Source organism: Talpa europaea (assembly GCF_964194135.1).
Source record: "Talpa europaea genome assembly, chromosome: 12".
NCBI classification, from domain to species: Eukaryota; Metazoa; Chordata; class Mammalia; order Eulipotyphla; family Talpidae; genus Talpa; species Talpa europaea.
Genome location: NC_140079.1, coordinates 96,494,722 through 96,515,248, shown reverse-complemented (window position 1 = coordinate 96,515,248; position 20,527 = coordinate 96,494,722). Strand labels below are relative to the sequence as shown.

At 50.1% G+C, this 20,527-nt stretch overlaps 1 protein-coding gene across 1 annotated transcript; it reads right to left on the bottom strand.

Moving 5' to 3' along the window:
* Window positions 1-5,235: 5,235 nt before the first annotated feature.
* LITAF (lipopolysaccharide induced TNF factor) lies at window positions 5,236-11,187 on the bottom strand (the record flags this gene model as incomplete). Its single annotated transcript, XM_084249384.1, has 3 exons — window positions 5,236-5,344; window positions 7,912-8,068; window positions 10,968-11,187. The coding sequence occupies 3 exons, from the start codon at window positions 11,185-11,187 to the stop codon at window positions 5,236-5,238; spliced, it is 486 nt and encodes a 161-aa protein (XP_084105510.1).
* Between the last annotated feature and the right edge of the window lie 9,340 nt (window positions 11,188-20,527).

The following is a 20,527-nucleotide window of genomic DNA, read 5'->3' as shown; positions in this document are numbered from 1 at the left end:
GTCAGGGCAGATTCAGATGGGCAGTCCTTGACAGAGGCGTTTGCTATCTGAAGCTTTTCAGAAGACACCAGGAGGTTCCTCAAAGTGTTAAAGTGACAGCAATGACCCAGCATTCCCCTCCTGCTTTATAAGCAAGAGAATTGAAACTTAAATGCATGTAAAAACCTGCAAACTAAGTGTGCAGCAGCACTTTTCACTAGAGCCAAAAGGTCAAAGCCACTCAAATGTCAGAAGGAGTAAACAAACTGTGATATAGCCATTCAGTGGAATAGTAGTCAGCCAGGAAGAGGAATTAGTACACAGTAGGGTATGGATGAACCATTAAGCTGGTGCTCCTTGGGAACAGCATTAGCACAGAAAAGAAATGAGCTATCAAGCCCCAGAAAATGTGGCAGAACTGAAATGCACGTTGCTAAGTGAAAGAATTCGATTTGAAAAGGCTCCCAATTTTACTGCATCCTGGGAAAGGCAGAACTAAGTAGGCCGTAGAAGGGCAGTGGTTGCCAAGGGCTATCACGGAGGAAAGGATGACCAGGTGGAGCACAGAAGACTTTCGGGGGCTGTAAGACAGCTCTATCATGGTGGAGACATGGCATCACATGTGTGCAAACCCCAGAACACACAACACCAAGAGCAAACCCTGCTATGAGCTACAGACTCAGGTGAGGATGATGTCGATACAGGCTCATTGGTTATAACCTATGCACCAGTCTGATAGGGGGTGTTAGTTAAGAGGAGGCTGTAAACGTGTGGGGGATATATATGGGAGTATATGGGAATATCTCCACTTTCTGCTCAATTTTGCTGTAAACTTTATTTGTTATTGTTTATTTTTGTGTAAAGAGTTGGGGGATAGGCCAGAGGAGTGGAGGGGTGAGATCATTCAGCAGAGACAGAGTAGGGAACAGAACAGGCACCTCTACTGAAATATACTGCTGAGGGGAGCAGCGAGTGAGACAGGAGAGGTCTGCTGCACCATGTGGGTAGCTCCCCTGGCCAGCCAGGGATCAAACTCATGCTGCAGAGGCTGCAGATAGCTTAATAGTACTGTGCTTAATTCCTTGGGCCACCAGGGAGGCCCTTGCTGTAAACTTTAAACTAAAAATAACTTATTTACAAAACTGCTATCTTCTAGGAAGTCACCACAATGACCAACACAATGGGAGAGAGGAGAGGCCCCACTGCGTGTTTTCCAGGCCCCTTAGAAAACACGAGGTGCTCCTTAGGCCACAGACACACAAATCTACACGAAAGGTGATGTTGCAGCCACAGCGGGGATGGGCCCTGTTCAAAAAGGCTCCACGTTATCATGGCAACACTGAAAGCGTCTATAAAGTTACCTAGCGTGCAGCTGGCATTGCTGTAAACAAACAAGTAAAGGGCAAGATTCTTGCCAAGATAATTCATGTTCACATTGAGCATAGCAAGCACTGCGAGAGCCGAGGCAGCTTCCTAAAACGTGTGAAAGGAAGTATCAGAAGAAAAGGAGGCTGGGGAAAGGCACTGGGGTTCAGCTGAAGCACCAGCCCGCACCCCCCTGAGAAGATCACTGTGGGAGCGCCCCTGGGAAAGAGCCTGAGCTGCTGGACCCTTCCCCATGAATTCATGGCACCATAGGTGCAGAAAAAATAAAAGACCTCTGAACTATTTAAAAAATGACTGGGCCTCCCTGGTGGCACTGGGGTTAAAGATTCAGCACTATCAAGCTATCACCAGACACTGAGGCAGGAGTTTGGTCCCCGACCAGGGAGCTACCCACACGGCACAGCAGACCTCTCCTGTCTCCCCTCTGCTCCCCTCAGCAGTGTATTTCAGTAGATGAGCCTGTTCTGCTCCCCACTCTGTCTCTGGTGAATCCTCTCAAGGTCACTGCCCCCCCCCCACACACACACCCCTCTGGCCTACATCCCAGTTCTTCTATGCACAAATAGAAAAAAAAAATTATAAATGATTTATTTAAACGGGGAAAAAAGTACTTCAATAGGTGAACATTTTCTTTAACACTGCAGGATAATCAGGAAACAGTGAAATGTGCTCGACTGGACATTTGGTTGTAAACTTTTTAATCTTTTAGAGCCTCAGAATCTTGTTTCTTTAAAAAAAAAAAAAAAACTGGTTTCCCTCTTTCATCGACTCGCAGGATCAACTTTCAATTCACTCATGTGCCTATGAAAAACAGACGCCTCATTGTAAACACTTGAGTCATAATGCAAGAGAGAACTTTTAATAGGATCCAAAATGCAAATCAGAACTTGGTAAGTAAAATCCCAACGTCTGCATTAACTCCTAACAGAGAGCTTAGAGCAGAAGGTCAGCAGGATTTTGACACCCCAGTCACAAGAGGCTGTCACAGGGGAGGAAACTGAGGCTAGTGTGTGCGTGTGTGTGTGTAAGGCCACATTCATAAGCAGGCCTATGTTTGTGTTCTTGGTATCAACTGGGAAGCCAGTTGCCCCAGAGAAAACATTTTCCTGGGTAATGCTGTGTGACCAGCCAGAAACCAGTCACATGTTTTAAAGAGAAGCCATAACTGAACACTGTTTGTTAACCAGATAGAAACCAAGACACGTGCATGAAATGCTGCTTCGCCTGGACAGACTAGAAGTCCCATTAGGTACATGGGACTGCTCTGGGTTTGAAACTGATGAGATTCTTTTTTGAGGTCCAAGTGGATCGCAAGCTCTTTCACGCATTGGATGTGATTCAGTATTTCTAGCAAATAAATCTCAAAAACCCCAACAAACAGCAGCAAAGCAAGAGGCTTTTCATTCATAAGAATATATGCATGGGCCTCCCCGGTGGCGCAGCGGTTGAGCGCTGGGTTGCGAAGCTGCCTGCGGCCTCTGCGGCGCCGGTTCGATCCCCGGCTGCTCCCCGGCCACCGGAGGAGGATCCCACATGGTGCGCAGACCTCTCCTGCCGCCCGCTGCTCCCCTCAGCAGTGTACTTCGGTCCCTCTGCCTGCTCTGCTCCCCGCTCTGGCTCTGGTGAATTCTCTCACCCTCCCGCGCTTCTGACTGTACCCAGCGCATGTATAAACAAAACAAACAAACAAATATAATAAATAAATAAAAAAAATAAAAAAAATAAAAAAAAAAAAGAATATATGCACAAGCCCATCCTCGCAATAAGCCCATCCTCCGGTGAGCGCTTCTTCCTGCAGGCATCTGAGGTTATTTTGAGTTCCAAGAATATATCTTTTATGGCTCTTGAAATAGGCCTCTCATTTTCTGAAGACTTTGCATATGTAATTAATAACAGCTTGAGACCATGTATATGCCACCATCTGAGCGAAACTGCTAGAGGCCTGGACTTCAACTTTGTCAGATGAAGGAACACAGACTCAAGATGGGAGAGCAGTTTTTCAAGACCATAGGTTAGTTTACATGACAATGTAAGCTGTGACAAATGTCACCAGAGATGGCATTCTTTTCTTTTACCTTTTAAAAGGAAGCCATAGCACCAGGTAGGGGAAGGATGACATTTATACTCCTGGGGAGTCACAATGCCCTCCTTCTAGCAACCCACAACCACCCTGATCAATTAACAAAGCAGGTTTTGTTCAGGGCATGAATGAGGACAGCTTCTGGGCATTTTATTAAATCTTGAAAGCCGTGGCTGGCTGCCACCGATGACGCCTCTTGGGTTCCAATAGCCTAATGCCAGACTTGGACTTCCCAGCCATCCACCCAGCTCAACACCAGACATTTTGGCCCGGTGGGATATTCAGGGAGGCTGAAGATTTTTTCACGGAGGGTTTTCTGTGATGGAGACAATAGTTGTTTCTTCTAGAAACAACCAGAAACACAGCACGAGCTCGTTCCTCACACCAGAGGAATTGATAAATAGCTCACCGGGTGAAACCACAACTTTATTTTTTTTTTTTAAAGCAGATAACACCAAAGTACAAAGTATCCATACTCATTGCAAAAATAATTACTGAGACTTTGAAAACATCACACGAACACACTGAGCCAAAGGTTAGGGCTATCATTTTCAACCAATATACAGATTTTTGTTCAAGATCTAGGCTTCACGTCTACATAATATCATTCACATGTGTTCCCGTTCCCTGTGCCAATGTGTTCTCAAGACCGAGATGCCAGACGTTCAAACCCACTTCGTCTTGATTTCCAACATGACACAGCAGTTAACGGAGAAAGGGCTTGGCCAGTCCCAGAAATCATGTCTTCTGATGTGATACAACAAAAGGCAGTTGTAAAAAATCAAATCAGACTTCAGATTCCTTTGAAACAGTTCAGGACCCGAAGCTTCTCAGCACCACGGTATCCGGACGTGATCAAAGAGTTCGCCCTTGTCTTCCTAAACACACCGCGGGAAATCCAGAGTTTCATTATGGGGTCTCTGAGAGTGACACCCCCCACCCAAGTAAAGGCAGTGAATGGAACGATCTGTTCCTTTTTCTTTTGGGGGGCGGGGGAGAGAGTAGAGACAAAAGGAAAATGAGATCCGTCATATGGTTGTAAAAAATTGGTTCTATAAAAACCCCTCCTTTCGAAATCATGTTCAAAGGTATTAAAGACCAAAAGGAGGTCATAAAAACTGTTAATACAAATAATTTCTCTGTGGAAAAAAAAAAGCCCTTCATGTAGAAGGGCACAAGGAACCCAGAGGAGGCAGATCAGAGTGGATCCAGCCCCTCAACTTCTAGTGCATTTGGGACTTTGTGGGTCTGTGTCTGCTGGGCATGAAAAGTCCCATCTTTAAAAACAAATTAAGAAATTAAAGTGAATGTGTGTGCCAACAGGAAACCAGTAAGGACAAAATCTGAGAAGCAAACCATTCGCCAAGGAGACACCAATTTTGTCATTGGAGGGGGACGGACAGACGGGGGACAGGCACTCGAGGCTGGTTCGGTGGTATTCCAGACAGAACCACCTCACGTATAAGGCAAGCTGTGGCTACCACCAGAAAGGTCCACTGAGGCAAGAAAAGAGGCGGTCAAGGGCAAATCAGCAAAAGAGATTCAGACGGGACAACGGTCACAGTTAGGTGGACGACTTGGGTGATGGGCAGCAGGCGGACGCAAGGTAAATGTCTCTGCGTGTCCCGCGCACACTCCAAGCAGCACTTTCTGGGGTTTGGAGGTCTGTCCCTTTGTGATGCCTTTCCTCCACAGAAGACACGGAGGGGAGGTGGAGCCCTGGAGATGTGATCGTCGGGACGACCGTCCACCGGGAGGCGGACAGGCCTTCCTGCAGGGCTGGCCGAGTCCTACAAACGTTTGTAGGTGCCCAGGAGAGCTTTGCAGTTAGGGCAGTAGTGGTCCACGTCCTGCAGGGCGTCCACGCAGAAAGGGATGAAACAGCAGCCAGCCACACACCTGGGAGAACACAGAGCAGGTTACAGCTGCAGCCGTCAGCCAGTGTCTCCCAAAAGGGTCCGTCGGATGTCCTAAGCCCCAAGTCTTAGGACTCAAACACAGGTGGGGACCAACTTTGAATCAAACAGACCCCATCTCATCGCGACGGCCACGACGAGGCTTCTGGGTAAGCAGCGCGACTCAGCCCATCTGCAATGACGGAAGAGCCCCTGCTGGCTGATTTCTTCCAATCGGTGCGGATAGCTCCACTATCGATGATTAGGAAGGACACAAGAAGCCCACTTCCACTGATTATAACAGAACCCCCATGGCAATATTCTGTTTGAAGGTTCCTGGCAACCAACCCAAACTTTCAAACAAATAACTGAAGATTTGTTAAATCCCCTGCCCTGCCTGGTCCTATAAAACCGCCCTCTGCCCTGCCCCCCAGGAAAACCACCCTGGGCCTGCCATCCCCAGATCGTGACCCCTGTTCTCAAATAACCGCTTTCCTGATCAGACGTTATCGTCGCGTTGTATTATATATTAAATGTTGCTGTCTTCTAGCCTGATCATTTTAAGTAGGAGACCTCACTTAGAAAAAGGGTCTTTGCAGATGTACTTGAATACTTAGGAATTTCAAGACGGGATCACCCCATGACTGGTATTCTTATAAGAGGATACTCCCTGGTGGCCCAAGGGGTTAATTCTCAGCACTATCAAGCTACTGGCAGCCACTGCGGCATAAGTTCGATTCCCAGCCAGGGAGATACCCACAAGGTGCACCACACCTCTCCTGTCTCGCCTGCTGCTCCCCTCAGCAGTGTATTTCAGCAGATCTGCCTGTTCTGCTCCCCACTCTGTCTCTGGTGAACCCTCCCAGCCCACATACCTCTGGCCTGAACCCCAGTTCTTGTATGTATAAATAAATAAATCTTTAAAAAAAAAAAGAAAGCAAGCCAGACCCCAGGCCCAGCACTCAGTAAGTTTCCTTTCTGTCGGGCCTCCCCGGTGGCGCAGCGGTTGAGCACTGGGTTGCGAAGCTGCCCGCAGCCTCTGCAGCGCCGGTTCGGTCCCCGGCTGCTCCCCGGCCACCAGAGGAGGGTCCCACATGGCGCGCAGACCTCTCCTGCTGCCCGCTGCTCCCCTCAGCAGTGTACTTCGGTCCTTCTGCCTGCTCTGCTCCCCGCTCTGGCTCTGGTGAATTCTCTCACCCTCCCGCGCTTCTGACTGTACCCAGTGCTTGCTTGTATGAATAAATAAAGAAATAAAATAAATCTTAAAAAAAAAAAGTTTCCTTTCTGTCTATCCCTGACTGCAAAGATGAAAATTAGGTTTTTTCCCCTTCTATTTATTTATTTGTTTGTTTGTTTGTTTGCACAAGCACTGGGTATAGTGAGATGCGAGGGAGGGTGAGAGAATTCACCAGAGCCAGAGCAGGGAACAGAACAGGCAGACTGACGAAATACACTGCTGAGGGGAGCAGTGGGCACGGCAGGAGAGGTTTGCACGCCATGTGGGACCCTCACCCGTGGCCAGGGATCAAACCGGCGCTGCAGAGGCTGTGGGCAGCTTCACAGCCCAGCGCTCAACCGCTGTGCCACCAGGGAGGCCCAATGAAAATTAGTTTTAATACGAATGCCCAAAGGCGATGAACTTGTGTTTGGCATTTTCTATCTGGGGAAAAAAAATCAACTCATCTGTTCCGAGTGAGACAGGAGACTAAATGCCTGGGACCTGCTGGATTTTTCTTCCCCACAGAATAGGTGTCCTCGGGGAAGTGAATTAATGTCTCTGGGCCCCAGGCTGTCCTCCCACTTGGGAAGAGAAACTCGTTCCTTCCTGACCTGAGTCATGAGCAGTGACAAGGAAGACGCCACCGGCGCAAGAGGCCATCCTTGGAAAAAATGCCCAAACACTATTTCCTTTGAGAAGGAAAATGGGACCCACGTGGTTTTCTGAGACTCACATTGCTAGGAATGAGGCTACCTGTTTGGGGGGGAAAGTCCATTGGGAGGAAAGTCCATTGTGCCTCCTCAAATTTCTTGCAGAAGAAAAACGATTATCTTTCAATATAATACCCTTGGTGCAGACATAAATATTTACACAATCTCCTTGTGCACGCAATGGGGAAAATACTTGAGGTCATAAATGGATAAGAAGCTTTGAAGAGATTGCTATAAAGTACTTAACAGATTGTTGAAAGCATCTCTCAGAGTCAAGCAAACCTTGTTCTTTAGGTTATGAAATTCGAGTCAAAGACCCCCTAGCGGTCTAACCCACAGAGCAAGGCACTGCAATCCTGTCCCTACAGGCAGGGAGTGGGGCACAGACACAAGCAGCACTGGTGGAACAGCCCCTTCCAGGAGCCAATATGCTCAAGGTGTGGTTCTCTGGGGGTTGGGGTGTCACCATTTTACCCCTCTAGGGGCACTTTTGGTCATGCCCATGGGGGCAGAGGTCAAGATGCTGATAACACCCCACTATGCAAAGGACGGCTGGTAACACAGAAGGATGTGCTGCAGCTGGGAAATACAGCAGGGGAGGAATTCAGACAAGCCCGCGGGCTGAGCAGACCCCAGACTTACCCCAGCAGGCACAGACTCCCACAGGAGAGCCAGGTGAGGGCACCGGCGTTATAGGACAGCCGAGTCACAATCATCTTGTTGCAGGAAGGACAACACATCTGAATCGGGCGGTCGAGATAAGACACGGGCTGCTGCACGTAGACGGTCTGCACGGCAACTGGCGGGAGAGAAGAGAACCAGCCGGGCTGATCAGGGCATAGGCAAAACCTTGGTTGAATGACATGAAGGTAGAGGCAGGGGCTCCACAGGCCCTGCACACCTGTGTTCCTAGCAACGTTATTCAGTGTCCAAATGGTGGAGGTGACCCAAGTGTCCACTGGCGGATAAATGGGTAAGCAAAATAGGGTCTATCCAACAATGGACTACTATACAACCTTAAAAAGGAGATTCTGACACAGGCTAAAATGTGGATGAAGTTTGGGGATGCTGTGCTCAGTGAAATAAGCCATCCCTAGAAAGACAAACACTCTATGACCCTAATTATATGGATCCCACTTATAAAGTCATCAGATTCCATGGAGACAGGCTTAGGGGTTAATTCTCAACACTATCACCCAAGAAGGCCTGAGTTCAATCCCCGGCCAGGAAGCTGACCCACACAGTGCAGCAGACCTCTCCTGTCTTGCCAGATGCTCCCCTCAGCAGTGTATTTAGAAGATCTAACTGTTCTGCTCCCACTCTCCCTGGTGAATCCTTTCACATCACACCCCCCACTCCACCTCTAGACTACATGCCAGTTCTTTCATGAAATAAATATCTTTAAAAAATTCCATGGAGGGGGCCTCCCCTGGTGGCGCAGCAGTTGAGTGCTGGGCTGTGAAGCTGTCCCCAGCCTCTGCAGCACCAGTTCAATCCCCAGCCGCTGGCGAGGGTCCCACATGGCACGCAGAACTCTCCTGCCGCGCCCGCTGCTCCCCTCAGCAGTGTACTTCGTCAGTCTGTCTGTTCTGCTCCCTGCTCTGGGTCTGGTGAATCCTCTCACCCTCCCGCACATCTGACTGTACCTAGTGTTTGTATAAATAAATTAAAAAATCTTAAAAAAAAAAATTCCATGGAGACTGAAAATAGAATGTCAGGAGCTGGTGGGGAAAATGGGGTGGGAACAGAGTTTCAGTAGATTTCTGGAGCAGAGTGGCAGAATGGCAGAACAGCATGTGAAGGGACTGCATGCCATGGCCTGTACACTCAGAATGCTGATGGGGTCAAGTTCGTGCTGATGGGGTCACACACACACACACACAGAAAAACATTACAAAAAAGGGAAGAGAAAACTGGGATTTCCAGAATGATTACACAACGGGCTCTTGAAACCACCAAACAGAAGGTGGGAGGACAGCTTGTCTCTGGATCTGGAGAGCTTTTTTGAGAATGCAGATTCCTGGGCCCTGCCCCCAGGACCACCAGGTCCTGGGACAGGATCCCCAAATTGCTTTTCAAGCTCTCCCAGCAGTTCCACCGAGGTGGTCTGCAGACAGCAACTTCAGAAATGATGATGTGACAGGTTCTAGCCTCAATGTTTTCCACACTGATTAGTGGATGTCAGGGGTGGGGAGACAGGGGAATAGGAGACCACCTCTGAAGGATACAGGGTTTTTTCCTAGAGTGATAGAAATGTTCCAGAACGTTTCGGGATTAGTGCTAATGGTTGCACAACTCTGTGGAGGTCCTAAAACCACTGAATTGTATACTTTATTTTTTTTTAAAGAATTATTTATTTATGTACACAAGAACTGGGATGTAGGCCAGGGGTGCATGGGGGGTGAGAGAATTCACCAGAGACAAAGTGGGGAGCAGAACAGGTGGATCCCCTGAAATACTTTGCTGAGGGAAGCAGTGGGCAAGACAGGAGAGGTCTGTTGCACCATGTGGGTAGCTCCCACATGGCCGGGGATCGAACTTGTGGTGCAGAGGCTGTGGATAGCTTCACAGGGCTATTGTTAATTAAACCCTTGGGCCACCAGGGAGGCCCTAAATTGTATACTTTAAAAGAGTGAACTTTATGGTACGGGAATTACATCTCATAAAGCTGTTTAAAAAGCGGAAGTGACAGAGCTGTGCCAGCCGCAACGAGATAAGCAGGGCAGAGCAAGCCCTCTGGAAGACGATCATGCTTCTCCCACGGGCTCCCTGATAGGGTCCCTCCCCACAAGTCAAGGAGCTGTGTTGACACATGAAATAAGCCTACGAAGTCCTGCTAAAAAGAGAAAACTATGTGAAAAGCGTGTTCCGACACCAGAGTAATCAGGCGGGAATCTGGGCGATGGTTACGGCATGTTCCTCCCGGGCTTTGGCAAAGGACTGAAGCTCAGATTTCTGTCCAAGTGACTCAATTCTGTTCCCCTTACGCTGGGAAACCGCTGCCCAGACCCACTGAACTCAATACGGAGAAAGACCCGGACTGCAGGAAGCAGCGAGAAAGCGCGCCTTAGCCCGACAGGTAGGGAGGAGGAAGCCCGCTTACTTTTTGGCCCAGAAACCAGTCCTTGCTCTATGAGAGCGTCATCTCAAAGAGCGAAGACATCACCTTGTCCTCTCCCGCCTCGAGGGGTCGGTTACCTGAGCATGATGTCAGCGCGGCTCATAGAAATTTACTGGACATAATGACCCCTGATGAGCTCTGTTTCACAGATGGGGAAACTGAGGCCCAAGTAGGTCAGGTGAGCTGGGTACCCCTGGGTCACAGGACATACCAGAAGGCAAGCAAGCATCACAAAGAGGCTGCTGGAAGGCCAAGGAGCAAGCTGTGCTAAGGGTGGGCTGCAGCCCACCCAGTCCTGCCTGGCGCTGCCCCTCCCCCCTCCCTCCAGCCTGGGCCTCCGGACAGGGGGACCTCGGGACAGGGGCTCCCCCGGCAAGCCCCCGAGGCGTGGTGGGGCTGCTGTGCGAACCTGGGGCATCTGCCCTCGCTGCAGGGACAAAAGGGCTGCCTGGGATTCCAGGCTGGGTGAGGCTGGGCACTTGGCTCTAGGGCAGGGTCACTTCAGTGGCTCCCAGATGCTCAGGGGTCCCCCAACTAGGCGGAGGGCCAACAGGTAAGGGGGCTGGGGTGCACGTACTTGCGCTGGCATTGGGGACAGGCACTGGCTGGGTGTAGTAGGCAGGAGGGTTCACATTCTTCCCATCCGGGCGGGTCACCAGCCCCGTGGTGGGCCCGGGCACCGGGGCTGGCGACGTGGGGAAGTAATTGTTAACAGCCACCGTCTCTTCATAGGATGGGGGCGCACTGGGCACCGTGGAGGGCTCAGGGGCCGACTGGTAGAATCCTGGAGCAGACATTTTACCTAAAGCAAAAACAGAAGAGACAGCATGAGAAAGTCTCCTGGAATCCCACTCTCTCCCGCCTCCATCTTTAAATTTCTACCTGACAGACGGGAACTCTGAGGAACTGACTGTGTCCAGTCTTGTCCAGAAGCCAGAGGAAGTTACTGTCCCTTCAGGACCCAAAAACTAACCGACTCAGCTAGAGACTCCCAAAATAAAGATAAAAGGTAAATAGTCAGCACCCGAAACACCTAAAACCTAAAACACTCCAGAAAGAAAAGCACAGCAAGTCTAATGTTTCTTTCTTTTTTTTGTTTTTTAACACCCATTTACCCATGGGTAGAACTGGGGTGCAGGCCAGCGGTGCAGGTGGTGAGAGGATTCACCAGAGACAGAGTGGGGAGCAGAACAGGCAGACTGACTGAAATACACTGCTGAGAGGAGCAGCGGGCGAGTCAGGAGAGGTCTGCTGCATCATGTGGGCCAGCCAAGGCTGTGGTCATGAACCCCTACACCGGCCGGGAGGCCCCCCTAACATTTGCTCACATGTCTAACCATCACCCAGCAACACCCAGCTCAGCTCATCCTATTTCCTTTTGCTTAAACCGCTGAGGGTGATCACGAACAGTGACGTGAAAGAAAAAAGCATCCAAACCTGACCACAAAAACTCACACATTCAGTGCTGAGTAAAAGAAGCCAACAGAAAGTTCTAGAAATAGCCAAATGTATGGGGGCTAGAAGTCAGGGAAGCAGCTCCTCTTGGGAGAGGGCAGTGGAGTCTGGAGGGGGGAGCGGCCCTTGGGGAGCTGGCCAGGTCCTGTCCTTCATGTGGGCAGCTGGCTTTGCAGGCACGTTCACGCTGTGAAAATCCGAACTGCACAGTGAGATACATGCACTTTTGCCCACGTATGTTAGCCTATTTTAAAAGCCAGGCACACACACCAGCCAGGCATATATTTCCTTGTGTGAGGGCCAAACTCCCCCCGCCGAGGTGGTACCGGCCTAGAACTCCAGGGCTGTGCCAGGGTGTGCTCCTGCATGCAGCGCAGCCCCGGCGGCTGCAGGAGGACACAGAGCTGGCCTTTGTGCTCTGTTTTCCCAGCAGGGCAGGGTGAGGGCTGTGGCGGAGGAGCCATTCAGACCTGTCTCTGGAGACAGGAGCTGAGGCCCAGGGCAGGCGTCAGGGGCCGGGGGCTGGGATGGGCCAGTGTCTCTTCCCACGCTTCCTGCCCCGTGTGCCAAGCCCCAGGGGCGTCAGTCACCGCTCCAGGGAGAAGCAGGGAGTCAAGGACACCCTGCCTGAAACTGAGCCCGAAGGAAGTTTCTCTGAAGGGATGACAGGGCAATTCAAAGTGGAACTGGAGGCTTGAGGAAGTGAGCATGCGTCAGTAAATAAGGCTAAGGGGTTGGGTTCAGATGCCAGAAAAATTGGAAAGTCCTTTGGCGGTCTCTGGACATTGTAAGTCTGCGCTGATAGAACTTTCTAAAAGGGTGGGAAGGTTCTCTCTCTGGGCTATCCACTGTGTCACCACCAAACTGAGGCTGTTAAGCATATGGAACCCATGAAGTGTGGTTTAATGCGAGTGAGGAACTGAAATTTTTTTAAATTTATTATTTTTTTTTTACATTTTAAAAGCACAGGTTTATTAGAAAAAGGAGAAAAAGAGGCACCTGTGTAGGCACAGGTGGGAAGGAGAGCTGCCAGCACTGAATTTTTAAATTGGGTTTAAGTTTAAGCAATTTAAATTTAAAATCTAACAGTCCAATTATTGGAAATCTTTTACAAGTCTGGGCCACCCTGGGGTGGGGACTCAACTTTTTCAATAGCAAATTAATTTTTTAATTTAATTTAAATTTAATTTTTTAATTGTAGTCACATCAGTTCACAACACGGTATATGGTATAGGGAGGGGTACAGATCACACCTCTTTAGATGTACCACACCCTCCACAAACCATTTCTAGAACTTAGTAACTGAATTGAAATCAAATGTTAATAAAAATTTAGCATCCAATTTGGGGCAGGATGGCAGTGTAGAATACACCTTGGATGTCAGAAACATTTAAAAAGCCTGAAGTGTGAAAGAGCGCATCCATGTTTTTTCTTTTTAAAAGATTTTTCTTTTTTATTTATTTATACATACAAGGGCTGGGGGACAGGCCAGAGGTGTGGGGGGTGAGAGGATTCACCGGAGACAGACTATGGAGGAGAACAGGCAGATCTACTGAAACACACTGCTGAGGGGAGCAGTGGGTGAGTCAGGAGAGGTCTGCTGTGCCATGTGGGTCAGCTCCCTGGCTGGGGATCGAACTCGTGCCACAGTGGCTAGTGATAACTTGATAGGCGAGACTTTAACCCCTGAGACACCAGGGAGGCCCCATATCCATGATTTTTTGACTAACTGCCTGGGTCAAAGATATTTCAGATAGATGGGGTAAAGTAAAATATTGTTGAAATTCACTTTACCTGTTTCTCTTTACTTTTTAAAATGCAGGTATTAAGGGCCTCCCCAGTGGCGCAGTGGTTGAATGCTGGGCTGCGAAGCTGCCCGCAGTCTCTACAGCGCCGGTTCGATCCCCGGCTGCCGGGTGAGGGTCCCACATGGAGCGCAGACCTCTCCTGCCGCCCGCTGCTCCCCTCAGCAGTGTCCTTCGCTCCTTCTGCCTGCTCTGCTCCCCGCTCTGGCTCTGGTGAATTCTCTCACCCTCCCGCACTTCTGACTGTACCCAGTGCTTATATAAATAAATAAATAAATCTAAATAAATAAATAGATGCAGGTATTAAAAAAGTTTACATGACGTGCGTGGCTGGCTTTCTGCTTCCATGGGCTGGAAGCCATGGAGCCATGGAAGGTTATAGAGAGGAGGAAGCTCCAACCCTAGAGCAGGTAGGTGAAGCAGAAGGTCAGTAAGAGAAGGTGTTACAGAGCAGCCCCGATATAAAAACGGGTTGCCTGGCTGTGGGTCCTCACCTGCGTGCTTACAAGGGACTTATGAATACTCCACTACAGGCACACACAAAAGGTTCATAAAAGGTTTATTTACAAGAGAAAAGGAAATAAGTAAAATGTACAACTCAGGGAGAAAATAGGGAAATAAAGTCTTAAATGCGTCCTACCCGATCCTCCGACCTGGAAACCCAAAGGCACTTTCAGAGCAGGCCGGACGCTGCGAGCTGGCGGAGAGCCAAAAAGGGAACCCACCAAATCCCACGTGTCTAGCTTTATACCAACCTGGCTGCTTAACTCCACCCTCAGGTCCCAGCCACCTTCCCTTTGGTGGTGATGGGATTTGTCTCTCCCAATGTCTTTGGCTTTGGCCTGGGGTGGGGGTGGAGTCCACAAAGCCTGTATGGAATTAGCTGAGGACGTCCTTTCCCCCTAACACAGGGAGAAGCCAGCCTCAAAGGGTGTGTGTGTGAGCAGAGGAGCACAGGGTCCACATATGATCAAAGAGGAGGTTATGGGGTGGGCAGCAAGGGGAGCACAAGACAACAGACCACCTTTGCCAAAACTGTTTCCAGTTTAAAGATGCCCACGAGGTGGTTGTGGTCAAGGGCCATTGTTGGTTTCCTCAGAAATGCCTAAGGCGGAAGACAGACCTTAATGGCAGCCTCAGGACACTCCCCCAGGTCAGCTCTGGCTCCCTCTAGACAGCCCCAGGTGCACCCACCTCCACATCTGCTTAGGCATGGATGGGCCTGGGGAGACTTCAACTGGGGGTGCACAACTGGGGGGCTCCTGGGAGTCATTTACATCTACAAGGACAGGCAAGGACTCCCTGTCCCTTCCGGTCTGTCCAGGAAAGGCCCACAGAGCTGCCTGCACATGGAGCAGCACCCACCACGTGCAGGCCGCAAGGCCAGAGGCAAGTGCTGTGCTGCGAAAGCCAAAAATGGCACTGTTTGTCTGGTTGCAAACAGCACTTGGGAAAGTGGGTGCCCTGGGAGGGGAAAATGAGGTCTCAGGGTGCCCTAACTTGTGCAAATACTCTGGGTCAAATCTCTGGGAGGCAATGACTCAACTCCACAGGAATTCCTCTCTCCTAGGGGAGCCTGGCCAGAGAGGAAGCCCAGCCCCAGGAGGAAGACCAGCCCCAGGAGGAAGCCCAGCCCCAGGAGGAAGCACACAGGTGTCCAGGTGGGCTGCTGGGGCGGCCTCTGGAGGGAGGGAGGAAGGAAGGAAGGAAGTGATTGAGGGATTGTTCTGGAAAGTAAGGGCTGGGCTCCTGGTTCAAAGCAAGGGCCGGGCCCCTGGTTCGTGGGCAGGCCGTGACCGTTCGCCTACAGCAGTACATCCCATCATCCGAAACTTCAGGACCTGACTCTTGGATCTTGATCTTGCTGTAGGATCAAACGGTCCCATAAACACACACGTAATTCTGAAAAGACCAAGTAAGTGCAACTGGCCAGGACAGCAAAAACCAACGGCCTGACGACCAACAGTTGTTTGCAAGCTTTCTAAGCAAATTCTACAGCCTCCCTCCCCGGCGCCCGGAAACGGCACTTCCCCTGGTCCTTTCTCTTTCTCATTTTCACTCTCTTTTCTTTTTAATTTGCTTCTCCAAGGGGCAAGAGGCCCACCGAGCCCCTCCTCTAGAAAGGATGTCAGGGGCCTCCCCGGTGGCACGAGGGCTTGAGTCTCAGCACCATGGAGCTATTCGGCAGCCGCTGCAGCATGAGTTTGATCCCCGGCCAGAGAGTAACCCACATGGGGAGCAGACCTCTCCTGTCTCCCCGCTGCTCCCCTCAGCAGTGTATTTCAGTGGAGCCACTGAAATACTCCCCACTCTGCTCCCCACTCTGTCTCCGGTGACTCCTTGCACCTCTGGCCTACACCCCAGTTCTTGTATGCATAAATAAATAAAGCTTTTTAAAAAAATTTTTTAAAAAAGGATGTCAGTCAGCCTCCACTCCCCCCTCACACTTCAAAGTGAAACTCACCAGAGTCCTAGTCTCACCCCGACACACACCCCCACACACAGATGCAGACACACACCCAGTGATATGCACACACGCACAGCCACCAGAGCACGCGTCACTGAGGCTCTAGCACAATGACATCTTTAGTCCTTTTTTCTGGGACAAACTAGAAACCACAGTAAATGCCACAGCACAGTTCTGCCACGTGACAGCACAGCCTGGAGAAAGAACCCCTTAGGCGGCCTGGGGCTCAGACGGGTCTCACAGAGCCCAGGTTGCCATAGTTACGGGGAGCATTGTGGGGGCAAATAAAAGAATAAACAAGGGGGTCTCCTTCCTCCCTCCCCAGTTGTTTAACTTTCTTATTAAGCCCCCAGTGGCTTTTCTGGACTGTGCATTTGAAAGAACACGCCCGGGATTCCCCACCCACCTTCCACCCGCCCCCCCAAAGAATTCAAGAAAATGCTGTGGGCTGGAGATTTCTGTTTTCGCCATCTCGGAATGTCTCTTTGATTAAATAGCTGCTTCCAAATCCAGACAGGCACTCCAAATCCAATCTGTACATATGGGAAATGTGCCCAGCCGGGCCACCGGGGCGTGTGACCTGTGAGCGGCGGGGTCCCCACTCAGGAGGGCGGCTGGGCTGCCCACGCCACGTTGACATTGAACTCTCCAGCCTGGGCCTGCCTTTGCGCAGCCCAGGGCAAACCCGGTCACAGAAAAGGCCCAGGGGCTCTTCTGAAGCCAGACGCAGTGGGCTTTCGCCTGGATACTGTCCCAGCCTGGCCCCCAACTTCTCGGCAATCCATACACCACTTGGAATTTCGGGGTCCCTCACTGTAACTTTCCCTTCTTTCAAGTATCAACAATTGGTGAAAGGTTTTCTCTTCAGTGGGCAGTGGAGGGTCACCCCGGCCCTAGGGGAATGAGTCTGGGGGGGCTCCCCCGAGGATTCCTGTACAGCACAGGATGTCTTAATCTTGTTCTCATTATGCCTGCCTACCCCCTCACCTCCAAAGAGAAAAATTAAATTAAGTTTAAATTAAATTAATTAATTTAAATATAATTTAATTTCTGCCTAACAAGAGAAATTAAATACCAAGAAGTAAGGTTTTGTTGGGTGGGTATGAGTTTTGGGGACCACACACCAGTGTGATAGCTAAGACATTTTCCACCTTCCCACCTCCCAAGAACTGCTTTGAACACCCATAGGTCCCCAAAGACAACCCCAATGAGGGCCAAGTGCGTTTTCTAACATTCATTCACTGAATCCGCATTGTTCATTCCTTTAGTATTTTGAATAGCGTCTCCCCTTTGCTTGCTGTCAAAAGTGAAGGCATCTCTTTCACTGACTGCATCCCGGAATCCCTGACATCTGTACCCTTTCCAGGCTCTCCCAGCCCTCGCACCACTTCATCTCATGACCACAAGGGGAGCAGGTGAAGGTGTCAGCTGGGACACAGCCCCTGTTTGTGGGGCCAGCAGCCTGAGCTGGCCCGTCCACGTATCCTGGTTGTCACACCTCTGGGCCTTGACTGCACAGCATCTGCTGGGTCCTCGGGCCAGGACCACGGTCAAGTGTACTAAGGGAACGGCTGTTTCAACCTTATTTTGGCCTCTCTGAGGCCTGAGGTCCAGACCTGGGCACCACCCACTACTCTGCGGACCCTTGCTCCGCCGCATTTCCTTCCATCCCTGACCGGCAACTGCTTGAGGACGCATCTAGGGAACTTTGCAAGAGAAGTGCAGATGTGAAACAACAAAGTGATTGGACAAATAAAACAAAACAAAACAAGACATCCTAGTGGTCACAGGAGGGGGGGTACGAAGAGAATAGGGTTGCTTACTTGGTGGAGAATGGAACTAGACCTTTGGTGGGATTGCAATGTCCTGTATGAATTATAAAGTGGTACATCCCAAACTTATATGGTGCTTTCAACTAGCGTTAATTAAAAAAAAAAAAAAAAAAAAAAAAAAACCCTATCAGCTAACTTACTGAATACAAAGAAAAAAGAAAAAGAACCAACAAAGCCAAACTCTTAGGGGGTGGGTGAAACTGCAGAAAGTCTGCGATCACATTGCACTGTGTAAGTGGTGGAATTCTGATGCAGTTCACCTGCAACTTGTATCATGCCACAAACCAACATCACCCAATAAAAATCAATTTAAAAAAAGTTGAACCATGGGCCTCCCTGGTGGCGCAAGGGCTTAAGACACAACCTATGAAACTATCCGCAGCCTCTGCAGCATGAGTTCGATACCCCACCTGGCCAGGGAGCTACCCGCATGGTGCAGCAGACCTCTCCTGTCTCGCCCGCTGCTCCCCTCTGCAGTGTATTTCAGTAGATTCTCCTGTTCTGCTTCCCACTCCGTCTGGATAAATAAATCTTTTTAAAAAATTAAAAATGTACAGCAGAAGCAAGTGAAATTAATTTTACAAATATACTTTACTGAACCCAATATAGCCAAAATAGCATTAGAACACCTCTGAAGATGCATTTATTACCCACTTCCGCCCCACACCCAAGACAAGATGAAAAAAAATACCTGCCTGCCACAAGTCAGCTAATGTCCCTGACAACTTTGCAATTCAAAATGATGAGCTTCTTCAATAAGGAAGGAAGACCAGGATATTAACGTGCCACTGTTACAGGGCAGGGAGAGAGGTGCCCTCAGAACCCCCAAACCTGCCCACTCTAAATAATTTCTACCACCCACCACATCAAGACAAAACATACTCTAGTGTGTAAGACTTTCAATGAAAAGGAACTTTAATGCAATTAGTGTGCAATACAGAAAAGGGAAAGAATAGTTTCCAAATAAAGCACCCAAAGTTACCCTTCCCCTTGTGGGTAAAAGCCCAGCCAAACAGGGTGGGCCCACCCTGAGGCCGGAAACCCTGCCACAAGTCTAAAGCACCTTCTGGTGGGGACCCATAGAAAAGGGTCAGAAACAACCAGACAAGTCTGAAACAAGCAAATTCAGAATCAAGATAAATGCTGCCATTGTCAACTTCCCCACAGGTCTCTCCCCCACATCTGTTTCAACCAAAGACCAAGAAGCAAGTGCAGCTACTTCACATGTCTCTCTGCCCCCTGTGCCCCCTCCAGGTCTCCTTCTGGCTCTCCATCCTGCTTCCTCCCTCCTCCAGTCTCCTTTCCTTCTCTTCCCCCTGCTCAGCTCCGCCCTTCCTTGGGTGAGGACAGGGGGCCTCCCCTTCTCCTGGGGACCACCCTGTTACCCCACCAAAGATGCCTATCCACAGAGCTCTTCCTTCCTCCTCATTTTGTGAAGACAAAGCAGGGGGAGAGCTCAGAATCTCCCAGCAATGCAAGTTCGTCCAAAGCTGCAATTTGAAAGCATGGGCTGGACCCCTCACTGCCCGCTGGACTGGAAGCACCTCCCAGCAGTTCGGGCTCAGCTTTTTTACTATCACTGTTGAAAGCAGAGGAAGAGCCCTTGAGATCCCCAGAGAGAACACAGGCCGTCAGACGGGCGCGCTCCACGTCCTGTGCTGATCTTCATGAACTAATCCCGGAACCCCAACACTCAGGAATCAGCAGCTTGAGGGACCTTGCTTTCTGCAACAGATCTGCTCCTAAAAAAAATTCACCACCAGTCCTAGCTCAGGCCATCCAGGGGCCTCCATTTATCTAAAACCGACACCACTTGGTCTTTCTGACATTCTCCAGCTAGGAGAGCCAGGACTAAGAGGGTTCCCAGGACATACTGGACCCCGACTCCTCACCCGGCCTCACTGCACCTCCTACCTAGTTAAACACCTGCTATGCTTTGCAGCCTGGTGTAGATGCCCCCACACCTGGCCCTGGACAGGCTCTTTCCTCTTTGCCCTGTTTCCTTCCTTCCCAGTGGGTAGGAAGCAAATGGGTCTGGCAAATCCCTCTCACCAGCATACCCCAGTCAGCTATCGCCTCCTCCTAGAAGCTCTCTCTGGTTTTCAAGGGAGAAGGAACCATTCCCAGAACCTCCCTCCACGGTGCAGAAATCAGGGCTGTAGGTCCAGAGCCAGACGCCTCTGGTCACACCCAGGCCCTGTGACGTGATTTCGGAGGCTCCATCTCCCCATCGCTCAACAGCACACACTGGCAGTTTCTTCCCGACAAGGTTCTTGGGAGGATTAAATGAATCCACGTGTGAAAAGCACCCAGAGCCATGAGGGACACAGGGGGCCCCCAGAAGCATTAGCTGTTATTAACAAGAGAGTCTTGCGTTCCTTATCACGCTTGTCTGATTTCCTGGAAAGTCTGTGGGTTCTATAAGGGCCAGGGTTGAGATTTATTAAAATGGGCATCCCCAGCAGCAAGCAGGAGGCTCAAAACGTCACAGGGTCACCCAGCACCCCAGTTTGCTTGGGGCCGTGGGTTTTCCCTGGAGGTGGGACTTTCGGGGCTAAAACTGGCCAGTCCTGGGTAA